At 27.3% G+C, this 19,953-nt stretch overlaps 2 protein-coding genes across 3 annotated transcripts; both read right to left on the reverse strand.

Annotated features, from left to right (window-relative positions):
• Positions 1 to 1,623: 1,623 nt before the first annotated feature.
• Positions 1,624 to 5,382, reverse strand: LOC113548159 (deoxyribose-phosphate aldolase). Of its 2 annotated transcripts, none has more exons than XM_026948884.1 (7): positions 5,249 to 5,382; positions 4,992 to 5,105; positions 4,359 to 4,555; positions 3,652 to 3,841; positions 3,289 to 3,585; positions 1,984 to 2,069; positions 1,624 to 1,899 (listed from the first exon to the last, which is right to left on the reverse strand). In XM_026948884.1, exons 2-7 carry the CDS (start codon positions 5,014 to 5,016, stop codon positions 1,711 to 1,713), a joined length of 984 nt encoding a protein of 327 aa, XP_026804685.1. In that variant the 5' UTR covers positions 5,017 to 5,105; positions 5,249 to 5,382; the 3' UTR covers positions 1,624 to 1,710. The 2 variants fall into 2 exon arrangements, with proteins under 2 accessions (XP_026804685.1, XP_026804684.1); XM_026948883.1 differs by having other exon boundaries at positions 5,183 to 5,365.
• A 4,744-nt stretch (positions 5,383 to 10,126) lies between these two features.
• LOC113549219 lies at positions 10,127 to 18,066 on the reverse strand. The gene is made up of 7 exons (XM_026950415.1): positions 17,943 to 18,066; positions 14,696 to 14,989; positions 12,706 to 12,972; positions 11,331 to 11,366; positions 10,941 to 11,067; positions 10,777 to 10,844; positions 10,127 to 10,669 (listed from the first exon to the last, which is right to left on the reverse strand). Exons 1-7 carry the CDS (start codon positions 18,039 to 18,041, stop codon positions 10,571 to 10,573), a joined length of 990 nt encoding a protein of 329 aa, XP_026806216.1. The 5' UTR covers positions 18,042 to 18,066; the 3' UTR covers positions 10,127 to 10,570.
• Between the last annotated feature and the right edge of the window lie 1,887 nt (positions 18,067 to 19,953).

Genomic DNA, 19,953 nt, shown 5'->3' on the forward strand with positions numbered 1-19,953 from the left:
ACAAAAAAATTTTTATCTGAATTTTAAAATGTCATGTCGTCAAACTCAGTAAGTAACAACAGGTCACTGCTGATTTAACAGTTGTTGCTGAAGTTGTACCTGAAAGTTAGCCATTAGATGGATAGGGAGAAAGAAAAATATTTGAAGCAGTATAATTGGTTTGAATTTTGCAACGTTAATTTTTGTAAATAGTATTAAATAAAAATATTAATGTGTATTTAATATATTATAATACATTGTACTAAATTCTTTTAACATAAAAAATACTATATAATAAAATGTTGAAAGATATACAAAACAAGACAGGTGTATAGCTTATATTTTGTTCCATAGTTTTATTATTATTTATTAGTAACTTCTTTGCATAAGACTTTTGTCCTAGATTCACAATGATAAATTATACTACTATCTTAATTTATGCATCAAAATATCAAATCATTGATCAGTTACATTAACATATTATTATATATAAAAAAAAAAAAACAAAATAAAAAGTTAAAACCCATCTTTGAAACACATAAATAGATTTAAGAACTCCAAAATATATTGTAAATATATAAAAGGTACAGTACACTTTTACAACAATACAAATTTGCATTTTATGTTTTAAACAGATTTAGTGTATTGTGTATTATCAAATACAATTAGATTTGATAATAATAGAATGAACTTTGCTAACTAATTAATTCGGAGTAAGCCATAATATAATATAAGAAAAACAGTGATAATATTATTACCAGTTATTAAACTGGTGAGTTTCACAAACTTAAGTATGCCTTGTATTTATGGTTTTTGTAAGAATGTAATCAACATACACTTATTTTTGGTAAAATGTTGAAGACTAATGTTTTTTACAAAAAAAAAATCACACACAAAGATGATTTTTAAGGTAATGAAGGTTGGCTAAATAAATTTAAAAATTGTTTGGTCTGAGACTATTGACCTAACCTGATGGGAGAAAAATTGTCATGCAATTTTGACAGTGTTGAACCATACAAAAAAAAAATTCAAAAATTATTCAAGAACTATTATTAATGCCTGTTGTTTGATCAAATCTATAAAAGTGATTCGTTTTGCTATCTTTTACCTTTAAAACATTTATTCACCGTGAAGAATCTAATGCTCCAGGACAAAATTGGACAAAGACAAGATTAAAAATCTACTGTATATATAAAAAGGATAGGTTAGGTACTTAAGGTTAATATGTAATTTTAAAGTGTATGTGTTAATCAAATAAATATTTTGTTTTAATACCTATTTTAAATGGTTTTTTGATTAATAATGTATCATACAAAACTCAAAAGTAATTAAAAATAATAACCAACTAATAAAACTAATAGCTTGAATTATTCCTATAGTTAAATTAACAAATTTTGATCTAAACATAGTCTTTGGTTAATGGTCTTTAAGAGATTTATATTTATATTTTCTATCAATAGGTATTTAATAGAAAATACTAAATTCCAGAATTCAATATTTTTCACTAATAATTATAAAACTAAAATATTAGAACTAAAACTTAATATTTGTTGAACATAAAAATGAATTTAACTCATAAAATCAAATGTTCGTAGTAGTATTATTTTATTTTTGTGGTGCTATATATAATATATATTGTATTATAATATCTGTAATTTATTATATCAAAATTTTTGTTACAGACTCCATTTAAAATTAAATTTAAAAATAACTCAATTTGAATTAATATTTTTAATAGTTTGTCTGCAATTTTTTCAAAACAATGCTTAATCTTTTGACAACATCTTCTAATAGACTGGAAGCACCGATACGGAATAAACTTGCTTTCAACCAATCATTTCCCAATTGGTTCTTCACTAATACGAGCCAACTGAGTGCTTGTTCATTAAATTTAATTCCTCCGGCTGGTTTAATGCCAACCTATACACACAATTTAACAAAAGTTTTTAAAAAATTCTTACAATTTGTTACAGAAAATCCAATAAAAAACCATTTATTATGTACCTGGTAACCTGTTATATCGTGATATTTTTTAATTGCTTGACACATAATTACACCATGAGACAATGTGGCATTCTCAGCTTCTTTTCCTGTTCAAAATAAGTAATAACATCAAACAAAAAATATTGACAAGAATAACCAATAACCATAACCATATAGTGCTTAAGTAAATCACAAAAATCGATAAGAACCATCCTGTCATTATGAAACATACTGTATATAGTGTAACATGAAATACAAATTATATTTATTTAAGCTTTGTTCGCTAATTAATAATATTATAATTTTGTTTCTAGTGCCAGACCAAAGATAAACCAAAACACTGATAAATAAGAAATATAAAATATAAAGAAGATAGCGAGTATACTATTTATTTTTTCTCACTGATCCACTACATATTATATACTTTACATTTAGTAGAACCAATCTTGTATTCCAGCTTTAAAAATATAATGAATTAACCTATTATTAAATTTAAAGTAAAGAATATTATCTAAAGCAATTTATAGGGTTTATTGATATTTTTATTTTTAAGAAAATTATAACTGTAAAATATTACAATCTTAATATGTTTTTAACTTTTAAACATCAATAAACTTTTTGGAGATGCACAAGATAATATTCAAATTGCATACCTTTAAATTTTGATTTTGATAATAGATAAACTCATCATAATATTAAAGTCAACGACGATATTTTAATTTAATATGTTTTGCACAGATGAGAAACAGTAAAACAATAGTGTGCTGACTTATTCTTAGGAGGCAACACACCCGCATATGTTTTCTTTGTCTTACAAATATACAACATGTCAAATTGTTGTTCAATAGAATCAATTTTATGCGTTAAGCTAAAATATTAGAGAGAAATGATCTATTATCAGACTTGAAGATCAGAACATTTTCTTTGTTCTCTTGTTGGTTTTTACTCTATTTAAATTTTTGAGTGAGTTATGAGTTAATAAAATATTAATATTTAAAAATGCTCGTAATTTATTTACAAATTAAAGTATTGTAAAAAATCAATGCTCTTATTTTTAAGATTGATTATAGGTCATCCATGTACGTTTTTAAGACACGTGTAGGTGTGGGGTTCTCTTAATAGCTTATAATTTTAGTTATAGACATGCAGACAGGGGCAGTAAGGCCATTATATGCTGCCCTTGAACTTTTTTTGGGTTACTGTAGGTGGATTATTCGTATGTAGACTTTGAAATTGGAGTTTACACACACCTATGATTTTAGTTCAAGATTATATATGGCTAGTTTAGTTTATGTAATGTTATATAATTACATTTATAATTCATACCAGTAGATGTTTTAATAAAGTCTGATCCAGCCATCATAGCTGTCATAGCTACTTTATACACGGTATCATAAGAATCCAATTCGGTAACAGATAGAATTGTTTTTAACGTAACATCACCATTAACACACACACTTTTGATGGAACGCAAATCATGATATATTCTTTTAAAATCACCAGTGTTCGCTAGACCACGATCGATTACAATATCTATTTCTGCTGCTCCTTGTGAAATTGCATATTCTACTTCAGTTATTCGACAACTCAACGGCACTTGGCCCATAGGAAATCCTCCTGCAACTAAACATGTCTATTATTAAAAATCACAATGTAAAAATATTATTATATAATTTTTTGCGTACTCACCAGAAGCAATGTCTATGTGTTCGTTTTGACAATTTATTCTTTGAACAGCATCAGCTACACGCACGGAAGATACACAAACTGTTTGAGGAGTTAATGTACTATTAGTGAAGTAGTTGTAAATTTCACAAGAATGATTTGATGCCATACTTTCAATGTCAGTTTTTAACATTTTTTTAGTAAAAGTTAGTGCCTAAAAATGTTTTATGTCATATTTTTAGTATAAATAGTCAAATCAATTTTTACATGTAAGACTTAGCAATTCAGTGATCTTGTATACAATATAAATTTTTTTCATACAGATTTAGGTAAATTGAATTGGAGAAATACCTACATCTAGAAATTACTTTAATTTGATTGTATTTTATAGGTATAAGATAATATTATATTTTGTTTTTTACATTATTTCTCCATATTACTTAAATCAGGGTTATTTAAAATTATATTTAGACACTATTCTATTGCAAATAATACAATTATTTGTATTAGTATTTTAACTATACTCTATTTGGAATGAGATCGTACCTCAGAGGCCAGCTTGTGCGCATGAACGTGGCTTTATTACATAGCAGGCCTGCAGATAGTTGACTTTGTAGGGTGGACAAACGGGTGTTGTCTGACTGCCGCTCGATGAAAACACAATCTCATTCCGAATAGAGTATAGTTTTTATAGTCTATACATAAAGATATTATAAGTTATTACTTAATACCTTATCTACAAGAGCTTCAATAGTTTTTTGATTGTCTATAGAATTAAGTGAAGTAAGATCCATAACATGAATTAAGAGACCCAAATAAGAAGCTTCTACTTCAGGTAAAAAACCGACTTTGGTACATCTATCACATTCATCAACAATTGTCACAATATCCTTATCTTGAAAATTGATTAACTTCAGCATGGATTCATCTAAAAATTAAATTGAGTACATTAATGACACATATACTTATTCATAAATTAATAAGTAGTTAAAAACTACATTCCTGCAAAAACATGATTATAAGTATATCATACACCAAGTTGGAAATGTAAATTCGTAAGCTATAGATTCAAAAATGATATAATCAATATAAGTAACCTTTATTTGTTATAACTTATAATATTTTATACAATTCACATAATATGCTATAATATTATATAAGTGTGATTACAGAAGATGTATAATTTTTATCAAGGCCTAATAGTAGATAGATGCCTGTAAAGTAAGATACAGTAAATAATAACTCTATTCACTATTAATCAGTGAAAAATAAAATTAGAATCTTAATCAAACAGTAGAACATACATATTTTATTTTGAATATAACATTTTTTTTTTTGTAAAATAGTAGATATTATATTCTCACCGAAAAGTATTCCTGGATTTGACATTTTTGTATAGATTTTATAGATAGTATTAATTAAATAGAGAACTTCTTCACCATAGACAAGTATGCTCCACACAACGACTTAGTAATAATCTATAAGAATAGTACAAAGTGCAATTAATGATTTGTATAATATCGTATAAGTAATAAAACTACAATAATATACCTACCGACTTTTAGTGGTTATCAAAATAATTCGATTTAGGTACTCATGATAATAATATTATTATTTTTACCTTCAAAGATTAAACTTAAAATAATTTTATGAATACACAGGTTTGAGGTTTCCATGTACTGTAGAAAGAAAACAGAACATAATTGTTAAATTACTTTAAATTAAATTTGAATATTATGGTACATTGTGATAATAAAACACGTACTAAGATCATTGATAGTAATTGTATAGATAACAATGATATGGCGATGAGATAATATTTTTTTTATTTTATCATTTGCATGATCTAGTTGTAACTTTTGAAATGTTTGAATTGAAAATTCCCATTACTTCTCAAAATAATTTTACAAAAAATGAAGGATGAATGTAATTTGTACACAAAACCTGTTTTCGACGAGATATTTTTTTCTTATTTTGTTTGTTATTTAAAAACCAATAATTGTATATTATTTTACCTATTATACTTTTTATCAAATATTTGTCTATAGAAGCATTTTGATACAATATGATAAAACATTTTTAAAATATTTTTATTTTTTTTGGAGTTATTTTTAGACCTGTGAAATAATTGATGTTTTTTCTCAATAATTAGGTAAAAATAAAAGCTTCGTCAAAAATTCTAAACAATAATTATTTAAGTAATTACTAACTATTAATTAAGAACATATCTACTATTTTTTTACAGACATTTTATAATTGGTAGGCTGTCAATACTGTCATATATGTCAATCTATTGAACAGAGAATGGGTATATTATATCGGCATATTGCATATAGGTTTTTGTCGATGACCGTGGGGGTACATATCATAAATACACATAATTATCTTCAACATTTTTATGTAATTTGTAAGGTTTGACAAATAATAAATAGGTAAAATGTTTGGAGTGATATATATACCTATATATCATATACTAACTAATAATCATACCTATGAATAAACATAGTATTTTATAATAATTAATTTCATTTATTTTATTATTATTAGTATTATTCTATTTATATATGATTAAGTATATATTTACACAATTAATGTTATCAATATGAACCTATTAACATAACATTAGCCGAAGGCTACTTTAAAAAATAAAAAGGGGAGGCAAGCGGGTCACTATTATAATGGATGTGTTAAATTTGATTGCAATGACAGGTATCATTGTATACGAAAAACGATTCTGAACGGAGTTGATTTGTCAGTCTAGGATAATAATTAGTAGGATATATTATATTATTACCTATATTTAAACTGTAATACATCGTTATTTTACTCGATTTCGTAAAAAATTAAATTTTATACACTCATAAAAATTTTTCTTTAGCTATTGACGCTAGCATTTTTTTTTTACAGTTACTTGAAGCAAAACTTATGGATAACCTTTTATTGGTTTCTTTTTAACCGTAGGTATTAATCACAACAATTTTACGAATTTTATAACTTCTAAATTCCTTTCAAATTTTCGCAATTTTGATATATTTTGTAAACATTTGAACTTTAAATGCTTATAAACAAAAATTGTGACTGTGAAAATTGTGAAAAATTTTGATTTTTTTTTTTACTACAATAAGTACAACTTATAATAAACCTTGTACAGTAGACGCCGCTTATAAGACTCACAGATATAAAGTTCAGTCGCTTATTAGACTTAAAATCGTCTGGAACGGTCCGGACGTATCAAAATACATTAAAAAAAATCGGTTATAAGACTCAAATTTCGTAAAATAAATAGTAGAAAATAAACTTTTTTGGTTATAATTTAGAAATAAACTGATATTGAAAAATTAAATAATATTAGTGTTGATTACGAACAGTATATTTTTGGAATATTAGAACAAAATGAAAAACAAACTAAAATTATAAATTTTTTTCAAAAATAATTTTTCAAAATAAATAATAAATACATTATACATACATCTTTTATAATTTTTTATTAATGTATAATTTTTATAATATTTTTATATGTAATATTTACCTATTATAATTTTAGTTTTTTTTATCAGGAATATTAAATTTATTTAATAATAAGTATGTAATATGTGTTAAAGTAGTGAATCTTATAAGCGGCGCCTACTGTATTACATTTTAAAGATTTTTTGGATTGCCAAATTTTTTATACAGGCATTTCAAAAAAAAAAAAAATAACTTAGAAAAATTGAAAATTTCAATTGTCTATAATTAGCTTAAAAAAAGTCAAAATATTTTGAAAATTTAATTGTAATTAGATAACGCTAATATAAACATTTGTTGAAAATTTCAAGTATTTACAATGGTTTTTGAGTTAGGGTAAAATAAAATTCGATTTTGTCAAAAACTGATTATGCGTAAAAATTCCCGTTTTTCCGTTACTTTTTAGAGTTTTTTCTGACGTTTTTGAAAACTACTGAAAATATTTTACCCCAAAGTACCAACTAGATTCATTTTCCTTTTTAAAGAGGGGCTGAAGTCAAAGCTCTATTACTACTCCAAAGATTGCAGAAAAAAAAAACACAAATCAATACATTCACCACGGAGTGATGAATCTATAACTCTAAAATAATAAATAAATAATAATATTTAGAGCGGGCAGGTAAATACGATTTAAAGGATTTGCGAGAGACGATCAATAGGCTATTTCGTACTACTTGCGTTCTATTTATATTTTTAATTATTTGATAAATCTTAAACAAAAAAAAAAAAAAAAAATAGAAAATCGTATGATAAAATAAAGACATTTCAAAATATATTACTTTATATTGATTGTTTGTCATTATAATATTAAACGCAAAATAATTTTAAAAAAACCTTTTTTTTAGTGGAAATTATATGTAGTCTATATTCTATAGACGTACATTGGAACTTGAAAGAAGTAAAATATTATATTAAAAAAATACCATCTAAAGGCTAAAATAAGTACTTACGAAATTATTACAGTAGGTATAATATTATAATACAAATCAAAATACTTGATATCCTCGTTAAACTATCATAATAATATTATACCTACGTAGGTAATATATCAATAATAATAGACTTTGAAAAGATAAATGGGGCGAAATTCTACCAATTAGAATGATGAACGTACTTGCTGGCTAGTAATAACCATAAAGTATACTCTATGGTAATATCTTATAAATGATGGTGTACCCACGTTTGGGAGATTTTCGAATTTATCGGCTACGGTGTCGAGCAATATTCGAATTAAGTCCATTTGAAATTTAAAGTTCAATTTGTCAGTTTGATAATATATGCATTATACACTACGTATTACGTAATGATGGCAGAAAACGAAAATAATGAACTAATAACTGTTTTCGATGAGATCATCGAAAACATTATTACGACCATTATTATGAATACCGATAAAGAAGAAACTGTTGAAGACGATGATTAAGAGATTCTGGTGGTCGGTGCCAGGTGGAATATTTATTGTTTTCAGTTTGTTAATCGTGCGCTTAGACGGATCACTTTCGATTCACTTCAGACCATCATCCTTCCGATAAAGGAAAGTCTGATTGTAAATTGATCACGGTCACGAGGCAAAAATGAGATTATGGTGAACGACGAAAATGCTAAACGCATTGAGGTAAAGAACAGTTTTGGAGAGCTGTGTGATTGGCTTGATCCGTGTGCAGCACTCGGACAACTCGCATAAAGCTAACGATGAATTTTTCCGCAGCGTATAGAAGTACGTTAAACTTATATAAACGAATCACATACCCAAGACAACTCGTTTTGCGTATTTCCTCGTCACGGAAAAACACGTTGTCGTTGGCATGGTGCGGGTTCTTGGAGTATTTCGCCACCCAATGAGGTCTCTAAAGATTATACTTTTCATTTCAATGCTCTTAGCCGGCAAGTCATTTTTGTTGTTCACTTTAAGTTGTTTAAGTTTAAGATCTCTTCGTCAGACCATGTCCATGGGCTCAAAACCTTTCCTTCTTATTTGAAGACGTCGAACAAGTTAATTTTAACGTAAGGACCAAGGAGAGATACGTGATAATGCGAGGGCTGGAAATTCCTACTACTCATAGTGCAATGGGCTCACGGACATCACTGTTGTCGACGTGTTCGACTTTCTTAAAAACTAGATTTTTTTTAATACATTTTTTTTTTGTTGAAAATTTGGTGTCATTTTGAATGATATTTTTTTAATCATTTAATTTTTATAAAATATAAAAGATTCATGGAAGCCTCGTTTTTTTATTATTTTCAAAATAATAAAAATTGTTTACACAAAAAAATTATTGTTTTTTTTTTTTGTATTCAGAGTGTAATATGAATACATTATTACAGAATTACGAATAATGAAATCGTTAAAATATATTTTTTCAAAAAAGATTCGTTCATATAGATGAGTATATTGAATAATAAGCATAGCGTTTCTTAAATTGTGTTCCGTGGAATCCCAGGGTTCCACAAAGCTTCAGTATTTTTAGCGGCTAGTGGGCAAAAAAATGTTTGTAATATAGAAAAAAATAAAAGTGGACATCAATATAAAGGGTTTTAAGGATAAAAAAGTTTTAAAACGCTGATCGTATAAACGCTACACGTTGCACGAGAATTATATTATACATTATGTTCAAGTGATTATTTATAGCTAAAATATGATATATTAAACGCGACGAATTGAGTGAAACACTATCATAAAATATAATACCGACGGAGACGGTAAGGATAAGTATACAAACATTATAAATTATGATGAGAAATGAAATATGAAAATATTGAAAATACAAAAATATGAACTTGTATTGTGTGAAACGTAAATGTCAATAGTCAAATAGTTTACTCAATATAATTAATAAAATAAAATTTGAAATCATATTTTATAGTCATGTAAAAAAAAAAAAAAAATTCTTGAAAATTTACGTACTCATATCGTACCATAATTTATAAAACTGATTCAAGTTATATTTTAATTTAAACAAATTTTTTAGTAAGTAAACTGTAATTGGGAATAATGTTTTGCTTATGTTTCGACAACTTTATTTATAGGCATAGCCACTCAATATCACACATATATTGAGTGGAAAATGTAATCAATTTTCTAAGCGTATAGCATGAATAGCGTTTATGTTCTGTATCAAGAATATGATTGTGTATTTAATATTTATAAGCATTTTTTATAAACATTGTGAATATGATTAGAAACTAGGTATATTTGAAAATATTTTATTACGCGTATTTGCATGTAAAGTACGCTACTTATCTGCTATCTAGTGCAGCTGCTGGAAAGTTGGGAATTGCGACTGTATACGCGTCAATCGTTCGAGGGAAATTCGTTTTGCACCACAATATATATTATTATTATGTATATAAACAGAATAATGTCGAATTTTAAACGTTTAATAAATTGTTTAAATAACTTAATCAATGGCATTAATATTAATTCTACGAAGAAACTTTTTTAATATCCTTTTCTTTTGTCTTGCTGGTTGTTTCCGTCTTGCAAGCCGGCAGAGTTAATTTTGTTCGTGGACAAGTTTTCATCCCAATCGTCGCAATTCTGTTAGGAAAAAAAATGGAGTAAGCATATATTCATATATATCACTCATTGGTAGAACTATATTTAAATTTTAAACTATATAAATCGTAGTCGTTTAAAATATTTACTCTTTGAGCTTTATTCTCCATGCACACTGCAAAGTTTTTTGAAAATTCACATTTGTTGTTATGAGAGTCTGTGTAAATGAAATCAGTAGTGACGATAAATTAATTTATGTTAATAATAAAATTATATTCTTTGCAAACGATCTGTAAAGTTATATTAGACTCACCCAGCTCGAGGGCGTCGAAACATTCGTCGATGGAGTCCTGTATGAATTCCTTCAGTTCGACGTCTTTTATTTGATTGGTCATTATATTTACTATTGAATGTTTGTCCGGACGAGAATTTGAGTTTAACTGTCCGACAAATATAAACAATTTCTAAATTACTATATTGTATAATAAATATAGATAGTATAACGGATTGTAATCGTTCGAGTGTTAAAAATAATAAACTTTCTTTTATAATACGCTTTGATGGTCATAAATAAATTAAATAATTTTATTTTCACACAAAATAATTCATAATAGATATTTTAGTATAAATAAAATTAAAATATATTGATTTGAATCAAACAGTATTTTTGATAAACGAATTGATTTGAAAAAAAATAACTTACCATTTCTAATTCATTGAACACGCAATGTATTGTACACTGTAAACAAAAATATTATAATTTTCAATAATATAATGTGAACAAAATTACAAGGACTTAATAAAATATTATGGCTAAAATACAGTTTATAATCTGGATTTAACTTAATTTCTCTTAATCTGGACAAAATTATACATTTCTTTATTGACTATTTCTATGTTATACGATTATATTATATTTTCATATATAAATATATCATATGTGTGACAGAATAAAGTTCGTAATGTATCGGTTCACTATTAATATGTCAAATGATTGAATACGAAACGTATAAATATTGTGCTGAGTAGGGTGATCGTTAAAAAAAGACATTTTTGACAAACAGAAAGGAACCGAAGTGATGCATAACATTGGGCGTACATTTTATACATATATAATAGTCTATGGATACCCACGCGTTCCAAATGTACTCTTCTATTTGGATTGATGGGAAAAAACGGTCTAATATTACCCACACATGATCCATTATGCACTTCGTATTATATTATAGTCAACGATCATAAACAGAAACTTATATAGAAAAAAATCTGAGAAATACTAATTTAAAAATTATATTATTAGTTATTATGTATAATATGTAGGTATTATATACTATATATTAAATATTCTGAATTCTGATGCAGTAAATATTTCTGTATGCGTTAATATGATATACGTATATATATTCGTATTATAATATACTGGTACGAAAATTATAAACCCGTTTGAAAGCAATGGTAATGATATAGTTGCATGTTATAAGAGATAAATTCACCCCAATATATAAGATAACAAAACAAAATTGGTTCGGTCAAATTCAAAATTGATATATTTTAGGTATGTAAGACACTAAGACGGAGACGATGCATACGAAGGCGTGGGTGGTGTGGCGTGCTTTTAAGGTAACATATTTCTCAAAATCATATCTTAAGATTACTAAAATTATTAAATAAAATTGTAAAATTAATGACATAGTGAGAAACACTGTTAAGTTCTTAGTACGTGAAAAATGAGTAAGTATATTTTGTAGTATCTAAAAAAATTTCCAAGATGCACAATTTGATTCAGTTATAGACAATGTTGATTATTATGACGTATCGATTTATGCATGTTTTAAGGTCAAGTAGCAATTGATATTGTACACAAATCATTTATTATTATGGTTATGAATTATGATATTTTATTAGAATGTATAGTTGGTGAAATATATGGTGTTTCTAAAATAATAATTAATATTTAGAGACGTTTGATTTCAAACATTTATCGATGACTTCGAATACTTTGTGTTAATGTGTCACCTCCTTCATATTAAGATACAAAGATTCAGAAACATTGATGATATTATGTTAAATACTCTTACGGCGTCCATTTTGTCGAGGAAGGTCCCTTTGCCCGACTGACTTCCTCCAATTTTCGTCAAGTTTCTGAAACGATTGTTCCCCAACAATCTGCTATTACTGCCAGTTACCGCCGCCTTTTGACGTTTATTTTTATCATTGCTAACATCCCTGCGATATCGTCTCGTTGGCTGTGGTTGTCTGTGGTTGAAATTGGATTGTCCCGCATCGTAATCGACACTTGGATAGTTTCCTTGCCGATGGTTTTTCGATCGGCTACCTGGATTCCCCTATATAATACCCGGGCGAGAGAAAAAACATTAAAAATATTTAAGCTACATGATAGATATATTTTTCGATTTCTAATCATAATTATATGATACAATATATAGATATAACAATAATATTGCATAATAGCCATTGTTGTGAAGCTTATAATTCTATAAAATTTTATATAATGATATTATCGGGTATTTCATTTGTTTTGATAAGGTATACGATCATTTGGAATGTTGTTTCGTATATGCTTTAGCGGCATAAAAAATTATAAATTATAAATTATTTTATAAAAATCTAAAATGTAATAAAATATGTTGGCCCAATTACCGTGTTTCATTAAATAAAAAAAAAATATTATGGCTCAATTCTCGGAAGTCTAATTTTAGGTACTAGCATTATATTTCATCAGAATAAATCTGAATAATTATTGATTAAGTATAGTTTTATAGATCCGGGAAATATAATAAACATTCAATTTTGTTTTACACCTTATATCGAGTAGAAAATTATACGTAATTCCATAAAAATGTACTACTGCACTCAAAGTTTTTATTTAATATTATTATATATATTTTGTTAGTTTAAATGCCCATGCAAAAATTTGCCTAGTAGATGAATAGATGAGTTGTGCACGACATGATTTATAGGCCAAATTAATTAATAGGGGCTTAAGTTGTTTTTTAAATATATATGTTATATTTATATTGCGATACACCTACATTTGTCATTACCATCTTAAAAAAACACATCATAGCAAACTCATACTTTCAGAAGTTCACGTTTAGTTCCATTAGTTTTAATATAAGTTTGAATTGATCTATAATCAAACTTAAATTTAATAACATTATCTTTGTTTAAGCGTTAGTTTTTTCACGATATTTGATTTGTAAGCGAATTATGAATATTTTCAAATAGCAATAAAGAAGTATTTTTTACTTAAAAATGTAAAAACAATAAAGAAATCAAAGGTGAACTACTCAGAGTAAATATATTATATTACTGTACTTATAAGATACATATCACAATTTTAGGTGTTGCTTCCTTTTAATTTAAAAAAATACATGTAAAATGTATGCCTCAATTATAATTTATAGGTATAAAGTAAATCTTCAAAATAAAAAATTGATTTTATGATAGACATTTGAAATGTTAATGATTTATTATTTATTTTATTAAAGTATAATTATTTACATAATATACCTAAAGTATTTATAATTTAATTTAATTAAGCTGTAAGACATTAACAGCATTGTAACAACATTCGAGCGTTCTTGGGCTGAACAAAGCATTTCTATAAACTAAAATGTATAAGATAGTACTTAAAAAGTTTAGGGACTATATGTTAAGTTTATAATTTTCATTTTTAATCATTTTTTGTCTGATAGTGTAAAACCAAATGAGTTTTAAAAATTACATTTCCAAGTATAAAACCACAAACCACATACATGTATTGCCATTTATAGGAAAATATGTATTATAATAATATGTCCCCAGTCAGAAAAAAAACTTAAAAAAATAAAAATAAGTATTTGATTCGTAATTATACACCACGGACCACAACGCCGTCATTGTCGATAAGAAACAGTAAATAAACGTCGTTCCGTCACATTAATTTTTCGGGCGTGTGAAAAGCGCGCACACCTGCCATTCTAAATCTACTGCTATGCAGTTAAAACGCCTTTCGATTCTATAGATGTAAAATAAAAGAAAATATGAAAAAAATATCACACTCACCGAATATTGTTGCGGTCGGACTTCGCTGCACGACGGCGGGTCGCGGTCGTAACTGCCGCTGCCGCCCCCGCGGTTATGGCTGAAGTCTTGACGGCTTACGCTAAACTCGCGATTGTTGTTCCGCCGTCCGTCTCCGTTCCACCGACTATCGTTGTCGCTGCTGGACGTGTAAGTAGAATAATCGCCGTCAACCGCCGCCGGCCGGTCGCCTGAAGTCGTGTTACTGCACTGTTCAGCTATGTCGACAAACTCCCCATGACGCCTGGAGTGGTCCACCGTTCTGCACTTAAGGTTCTGCACGATATTTTTGAAATATTATTATGGTTGGCGTTGACTGCAGGGACTTAAAGTCTTTAATACCCGCACCAATAATAATTTATAGTCTGGTTTTTTTTTTAGTGTCTTATTGTGGGAATACAAATTTCTGTTTTTTAATTGTATACTATTTAGTGAATAATTTTTTTGAAAATGTTAATTTATTTAATTTAAATATATATATATATTTGTCCATGAAATGAATGAATAAATTGTTTACAGCTATTCATCACTTTGAACCATAGCTGCATATTATTGATATTTATTTATTCAATATAAATTATCACATTTTTAAAATTGGTATTTAATTTATAGGTTTATCGAAAGTGGATAGAAGAACGACGATTCTTCTAAATATCACAAGTATTGTATTAAATTATATAAACTTTGCATAGTAGTCATAGTTGCTAAGTATATTGTTTTAAATAAGCGGATTATAACATTATAACAATTGAAGACGCGTATAGACATAACAAATTATCTCTATTCTCATGAACAGAAACTGTTAGTTTGGGTTGATAAGGACTTTTAACTCACATATAAAAATGAAATTAATCGTTGCCAAAATAGCAAATGTGCATGATTTAAAAAAACTGTCATGTCGTACTAGCATATTATATACAGCAGCTGCAAAACTCGAGTAATTGCAATAATAAATAAAATTATATTAAAGAGTATTATTGTTATAACTCATTTATGATTGTAATTAAACAATTTATTAAATTACATACATATTATGCTCAAAAATAGCACAAGTTTTTAAGTAATATTACTATACATAAAATATAGAATTTTTTTTTTGATAAGAATAAAAATAAATTGTAATTATATTACAATAATATATAAAATAAATAATTATTTGTGTTGATTAATAATATGCTGTTTTTTTGAAATAGGTGTACGATTTCCAAAATTTGGGAATGTATGTTTATTAAAATAAAATTATGATATAAACCAATATTTATTGATTTTTATGTTCAGAATTTTTAAAAAAAATGTTTTTTTCATAAAGTGCACAAAATATTTATCCATTATACAAAATTAACAAAAATGATCATCCGTATTATGTAAAAACCGTATTACTTACGATATTTATACTTTTCATGAAGCAAACATCTACTTCACAAAAAAAAAAAAAATATTTTATTAAGTGGATGAGACAGTAGATTAATAAATCTGTTAAATACCAGAAATACCGTTCATATTTTGCTTTTAAGACCAACGCTTCATTCGTATATGTGTGTAAGTACATTATTTTTCAGACATATTTATATGAATTCAGTATTATAACTTGGAAAAAATTTGAAAAAAAAGAAAATTGATAGTTTGAGAAAATTAATGAATAGGAAATTATAAATTTACTTACAAATATTACAATATTTTTATACAATTTATAATTGAGTTATTGAAAACTACATATAATAAGCTTTATGTATTTAACTGCAAGTCCTATAATACATACACAATTTCATCTAATGTAACGTTGTATAAACGATTTAATATAAGTCTATAACAATATTATGAACGTGCATAAATACAATTTTTTATACTCATATTTTTATTGGGGAAAAAAGTTTGTGTTTTTGCAAGACTTTGCAGACTAATTATATATAATAGGGTTGGCAAGAGACGCGTAGTAGGAAATTTTCAACGTTCGAGCTAAAGCGTGAAAAATAATACGGAAACAATATTGTTGTCGCAGTATAGATATAGGATATAGGTACTGCCACGGAACGTGGAGCGATTTACATAACACGCGTGTTATTCGTCGTGAAAAATGTCAATCGGTAAAAAAAATAAAAGGTTCAAAGGACGAAGCGAAAAAAAGATATCCCTCGTCAACACTCAACATATTATTATGTATACACATAATATTATATTACGTTGGTATATGTGTCGTAGGCACATATAGATACAAATATAATACCTATAATCTGCGTATACACACGGAGAAATAATGAAAAACAGAAACTCCCGATTGTTCCGAGTCACGATTAGGATCGCATAACGATGATATAATTATTATATTTTTAAATATTATAAAATATATTTAAACACACAATATTTCATGATACAACATGACATTTTGTCATCAAGACTAAAAACTATATTATTATTGCAATAATGTTATATGAGAATGAGACATTGGAAAAAATGGGTTCGTTACTCCTGACAGCAATGTAGCTAAATAGCCTATACAGGGTTCCGTGTTATGGTTACCTACAATAATACATTATTTGAAATTAAAATATTATTTTTATATTTTACATTTGAAAAATATATAACATATCTCATTTTCTCGCGAAATATATGAAAATAGGATTCTCGCTATTATCCCAAGGGGAGTAATATATATTACCACGTTATGTATACTTATTAGTCGATTGTCGTTATTTTTTTTGTTCAAGTCACAATTTTACTGATTATATTGACATATTATAGATATTGAATATGTAATTTTAGTTTATTTCACAATACTGAAAAGGTTCTAAGACTGTATGAAAAGAAAGATGTCTATAGGAGTTATCATGACATTTTAAATATGTAGTAATTATATTTCACAGTATGATATTGTATATGTATGAATAGGGTAATAATATATACTATATGCTGTAAACATAAAATACGCGTTTTGAAAATTGAAAGATGTATAGGTAAATGATACATAAAAATTCATTTTTTTTCAATTATTATTTAGTTTCGTGGCGAGTTACGTAAGAATCTGTATAAAAACTATTATAAATGATGAAACATCAACTGATCAAAAGATTTTATTGCGGACAATTCCTCGATCATTGAAATTACTCGGTTTTTCCTTTCGGTGTGTACATGATAAAACAATATTATTATCATTGTATTTTAATATAACGCAATATTATACACGATTACACGTCCATAATATTAGAATATAATAATAACACATTTTACTCACTTGAACTTGTCCGACGGTCAGTAGAACGGCGACCGACAGCGTCACGACTGTTGTAGTACTATGGCCGCAGCGTCCTGCACTGTTTAGCATTAATAACATGGTGATGACGATGATGTGTCGTGAATAGAATATTGTTGTACTGTGAGTTTTTCGTTTTTATACGCGTTGTCGGAAATTGCCATCGTGGACGTCACATGGGCAATAATATAATCATTGTTATTGTGTTGTACCAGTGATTTATTTAAAAAAAAATTTTAAAATACCCGAATCCGGTATGTACTTATATACGCATATATATTATATATGGGTAATGGGTACACAAATACTACCACCAACTGTACGTTCGTAATATTTCTTCCGGTCGGAAATAAGTATTATAGCCGTCGTGTCATTGGCGGCAAGTGACCAACACGCATGTGGTGCATATAATTATATAATGTGCTGATGTAAGTACAATATGAATGTCCATATCATAAGCGTATCGCGTGTAAACTGTAAAGAGGGTATCTCGTCGCATTTGTCTTGTAGGTAGTTTGACATTTTTTTTACGACTAATTAATAATAAATAACCTACTGTTATACATATACCTAGGTGCAAGGACAGTCACGCACATGACATATATATTGAAATAATTTTAGTCGACCTGTCTGTTATCGCGAGGACGTCCAGTTAGCTAGGCTTCCATGTTATATATTAGGTGGATGTATCATACAAACTGTTCTGGTTAAAGCGAACCGTATGCACTACGTGATTTTGAATTTAGCTCATTAATTAATATTTTTTTTTACACAGAGTTCTTATCAAATTAAATTTTGTACAATAAATAATAATGTTTCACTCAATAATAAAAAAAAAGATAACGTATGAGTAGGAATAAGTTCTAACCTGATATTCATCGAAATGTTGAAAGATACTCGTCCGACCCAAAATACTGTCATAGGGGTTCATATGTTTCAAAGGTCTGGATAATCCATAGTAAGACTAAGAACAGAATTCGAAGCTCATCGTGAAAATCCCACAACTTCCGGTTTTAGGATCAGTTTTGACGTCGGAACGATCCGAATGATGGATGGTTAAACATTAAACTTAACGAGTTACTGCTATTATTATCGTTGCAAAGGCAGCTGACGATAGCGCAGAAAATTTGCTGTTGTTGAGTAGGTACCGTTTAAATCAAGATGGTAAGAGAAATCAGTGTTTAGATTAATCGTCTTTTTATGCCACGTTTTACAATCTAATTCGTTTTTAACTAATTGTGTGTACCTATAAGTTAGTTTTAAAATATGTAATTATATTGTAGCACATATAAACATATATTTACGTTTTTATGAACATTTTTGCTACTATCGTCTAAATGAGTTCCATACTCAATATAATAGATTGAAGTGTTTGAATAGATAAAAGTTGTAAAAAAAAAAAAGTAAAGAAACGTTTGCAAAAACGTAATAAAAGTTTGTTTCTAGAAAGTTTTAACTTAAATTACTTTAATAAAAACTAGAAGTGGGTACGCTAAAATTATTTTAAGATAAAAGGATAGGTACCGTTCACCATATAATTTACGTATTACAGATAATGACATAAATCCAGTAAAATTGGTTTATACCACACCGCAATATATTATGTTTAGCGTATTAATACTATATTTTATTATTTTTATACAACATATGTATATGTACGATCAAATTTGACTTTAAGGTAGAATATAACATTAAAACAGCTGCATCTATTTGTTTATTGTATTTTTTTTCTAATGTATTTATAATTAAGAAAATTTATTTATGCTTTTAAAAACCAACAAGCGTTGTATGTTTGTCTGTTTTTCTTTCTCTGTGCTTAGGTAAAATAATATATTATATGCAGCAAATCTGTTATGTAAACGGTCGACGACCGGGGACTAAAAAATTCCAAGAATGCACGGTTTTTGTTGGCAACCACGATGAAAACGACAGAGTAAAAAACTAAATAGCCGGAAATTTAGACGCGCTCAGCGAGTCGCGCAAATGCACAGCG

Source organism: Rhopalosiphum maidis, chromosome 1 (genome assembly GCF_003676215.2).
Source record: "Rhopalosiphum maidis isolate BTI-1 chromosome 1, ASM367621v3, whole genome shotgun sequence".
Lineage (NCBI taxonomy): Eukaryota > Metazoa > Arthropoda > Insecta > Hemiptera > Aphididae > Rhopalosiphum > Rhopalosiphum maidis.

What these genes read in the sequence shown, in the direction of transcription:
- LOC113548159 (XM_026948884.1), bottom strand. Translation starts at nt 5,016, where the DNA reads ATGTCAAATCCAGGAATACTTTTCG. An exon ending in TTGAAGCTCTTGTAGATAAG is followed by an intron (nt 3,842 to 4,358) that starts GTATTAAGTAAT and finishes AAACATTTTTAG; the next exon opens with GCACTAACTTTTACTAAAAA. An exon ending in CTTTATTAAAACATCTACTG is followed by an intron (nt 2,070 to 3,288) that starts GTATGAATTATA and finishes TATTTTGAACAG; the next exon opens with GAAAAGAAGCTGAGAATGCC.
- LOC113549219 (XM_026950415.1), bottom strand. Translation starts at nt 18,041, where the DNA reads ATGTTATTAATGCTAAACAGTGCAGGACGCTGCGGCCATAGTACTACA. An exon ending in TGACCGTCGGACAAGTTCAA is followed by an intron (nt 14,990 to 17,942) that starts GTGAGTAAAATG and finishes AATATCGTGCAG; the next exon opens with AACCTTAAGTGCAGAACGGT. An exon ending in TCCGACCGCAACAATATTCG is followed by an intron (nt 12,973 to 14,695) that starts GTGAGTGTGATA and finishes GGTATTATATAG; the next exon opens with GGGAATCCAGGTAGCCGATC.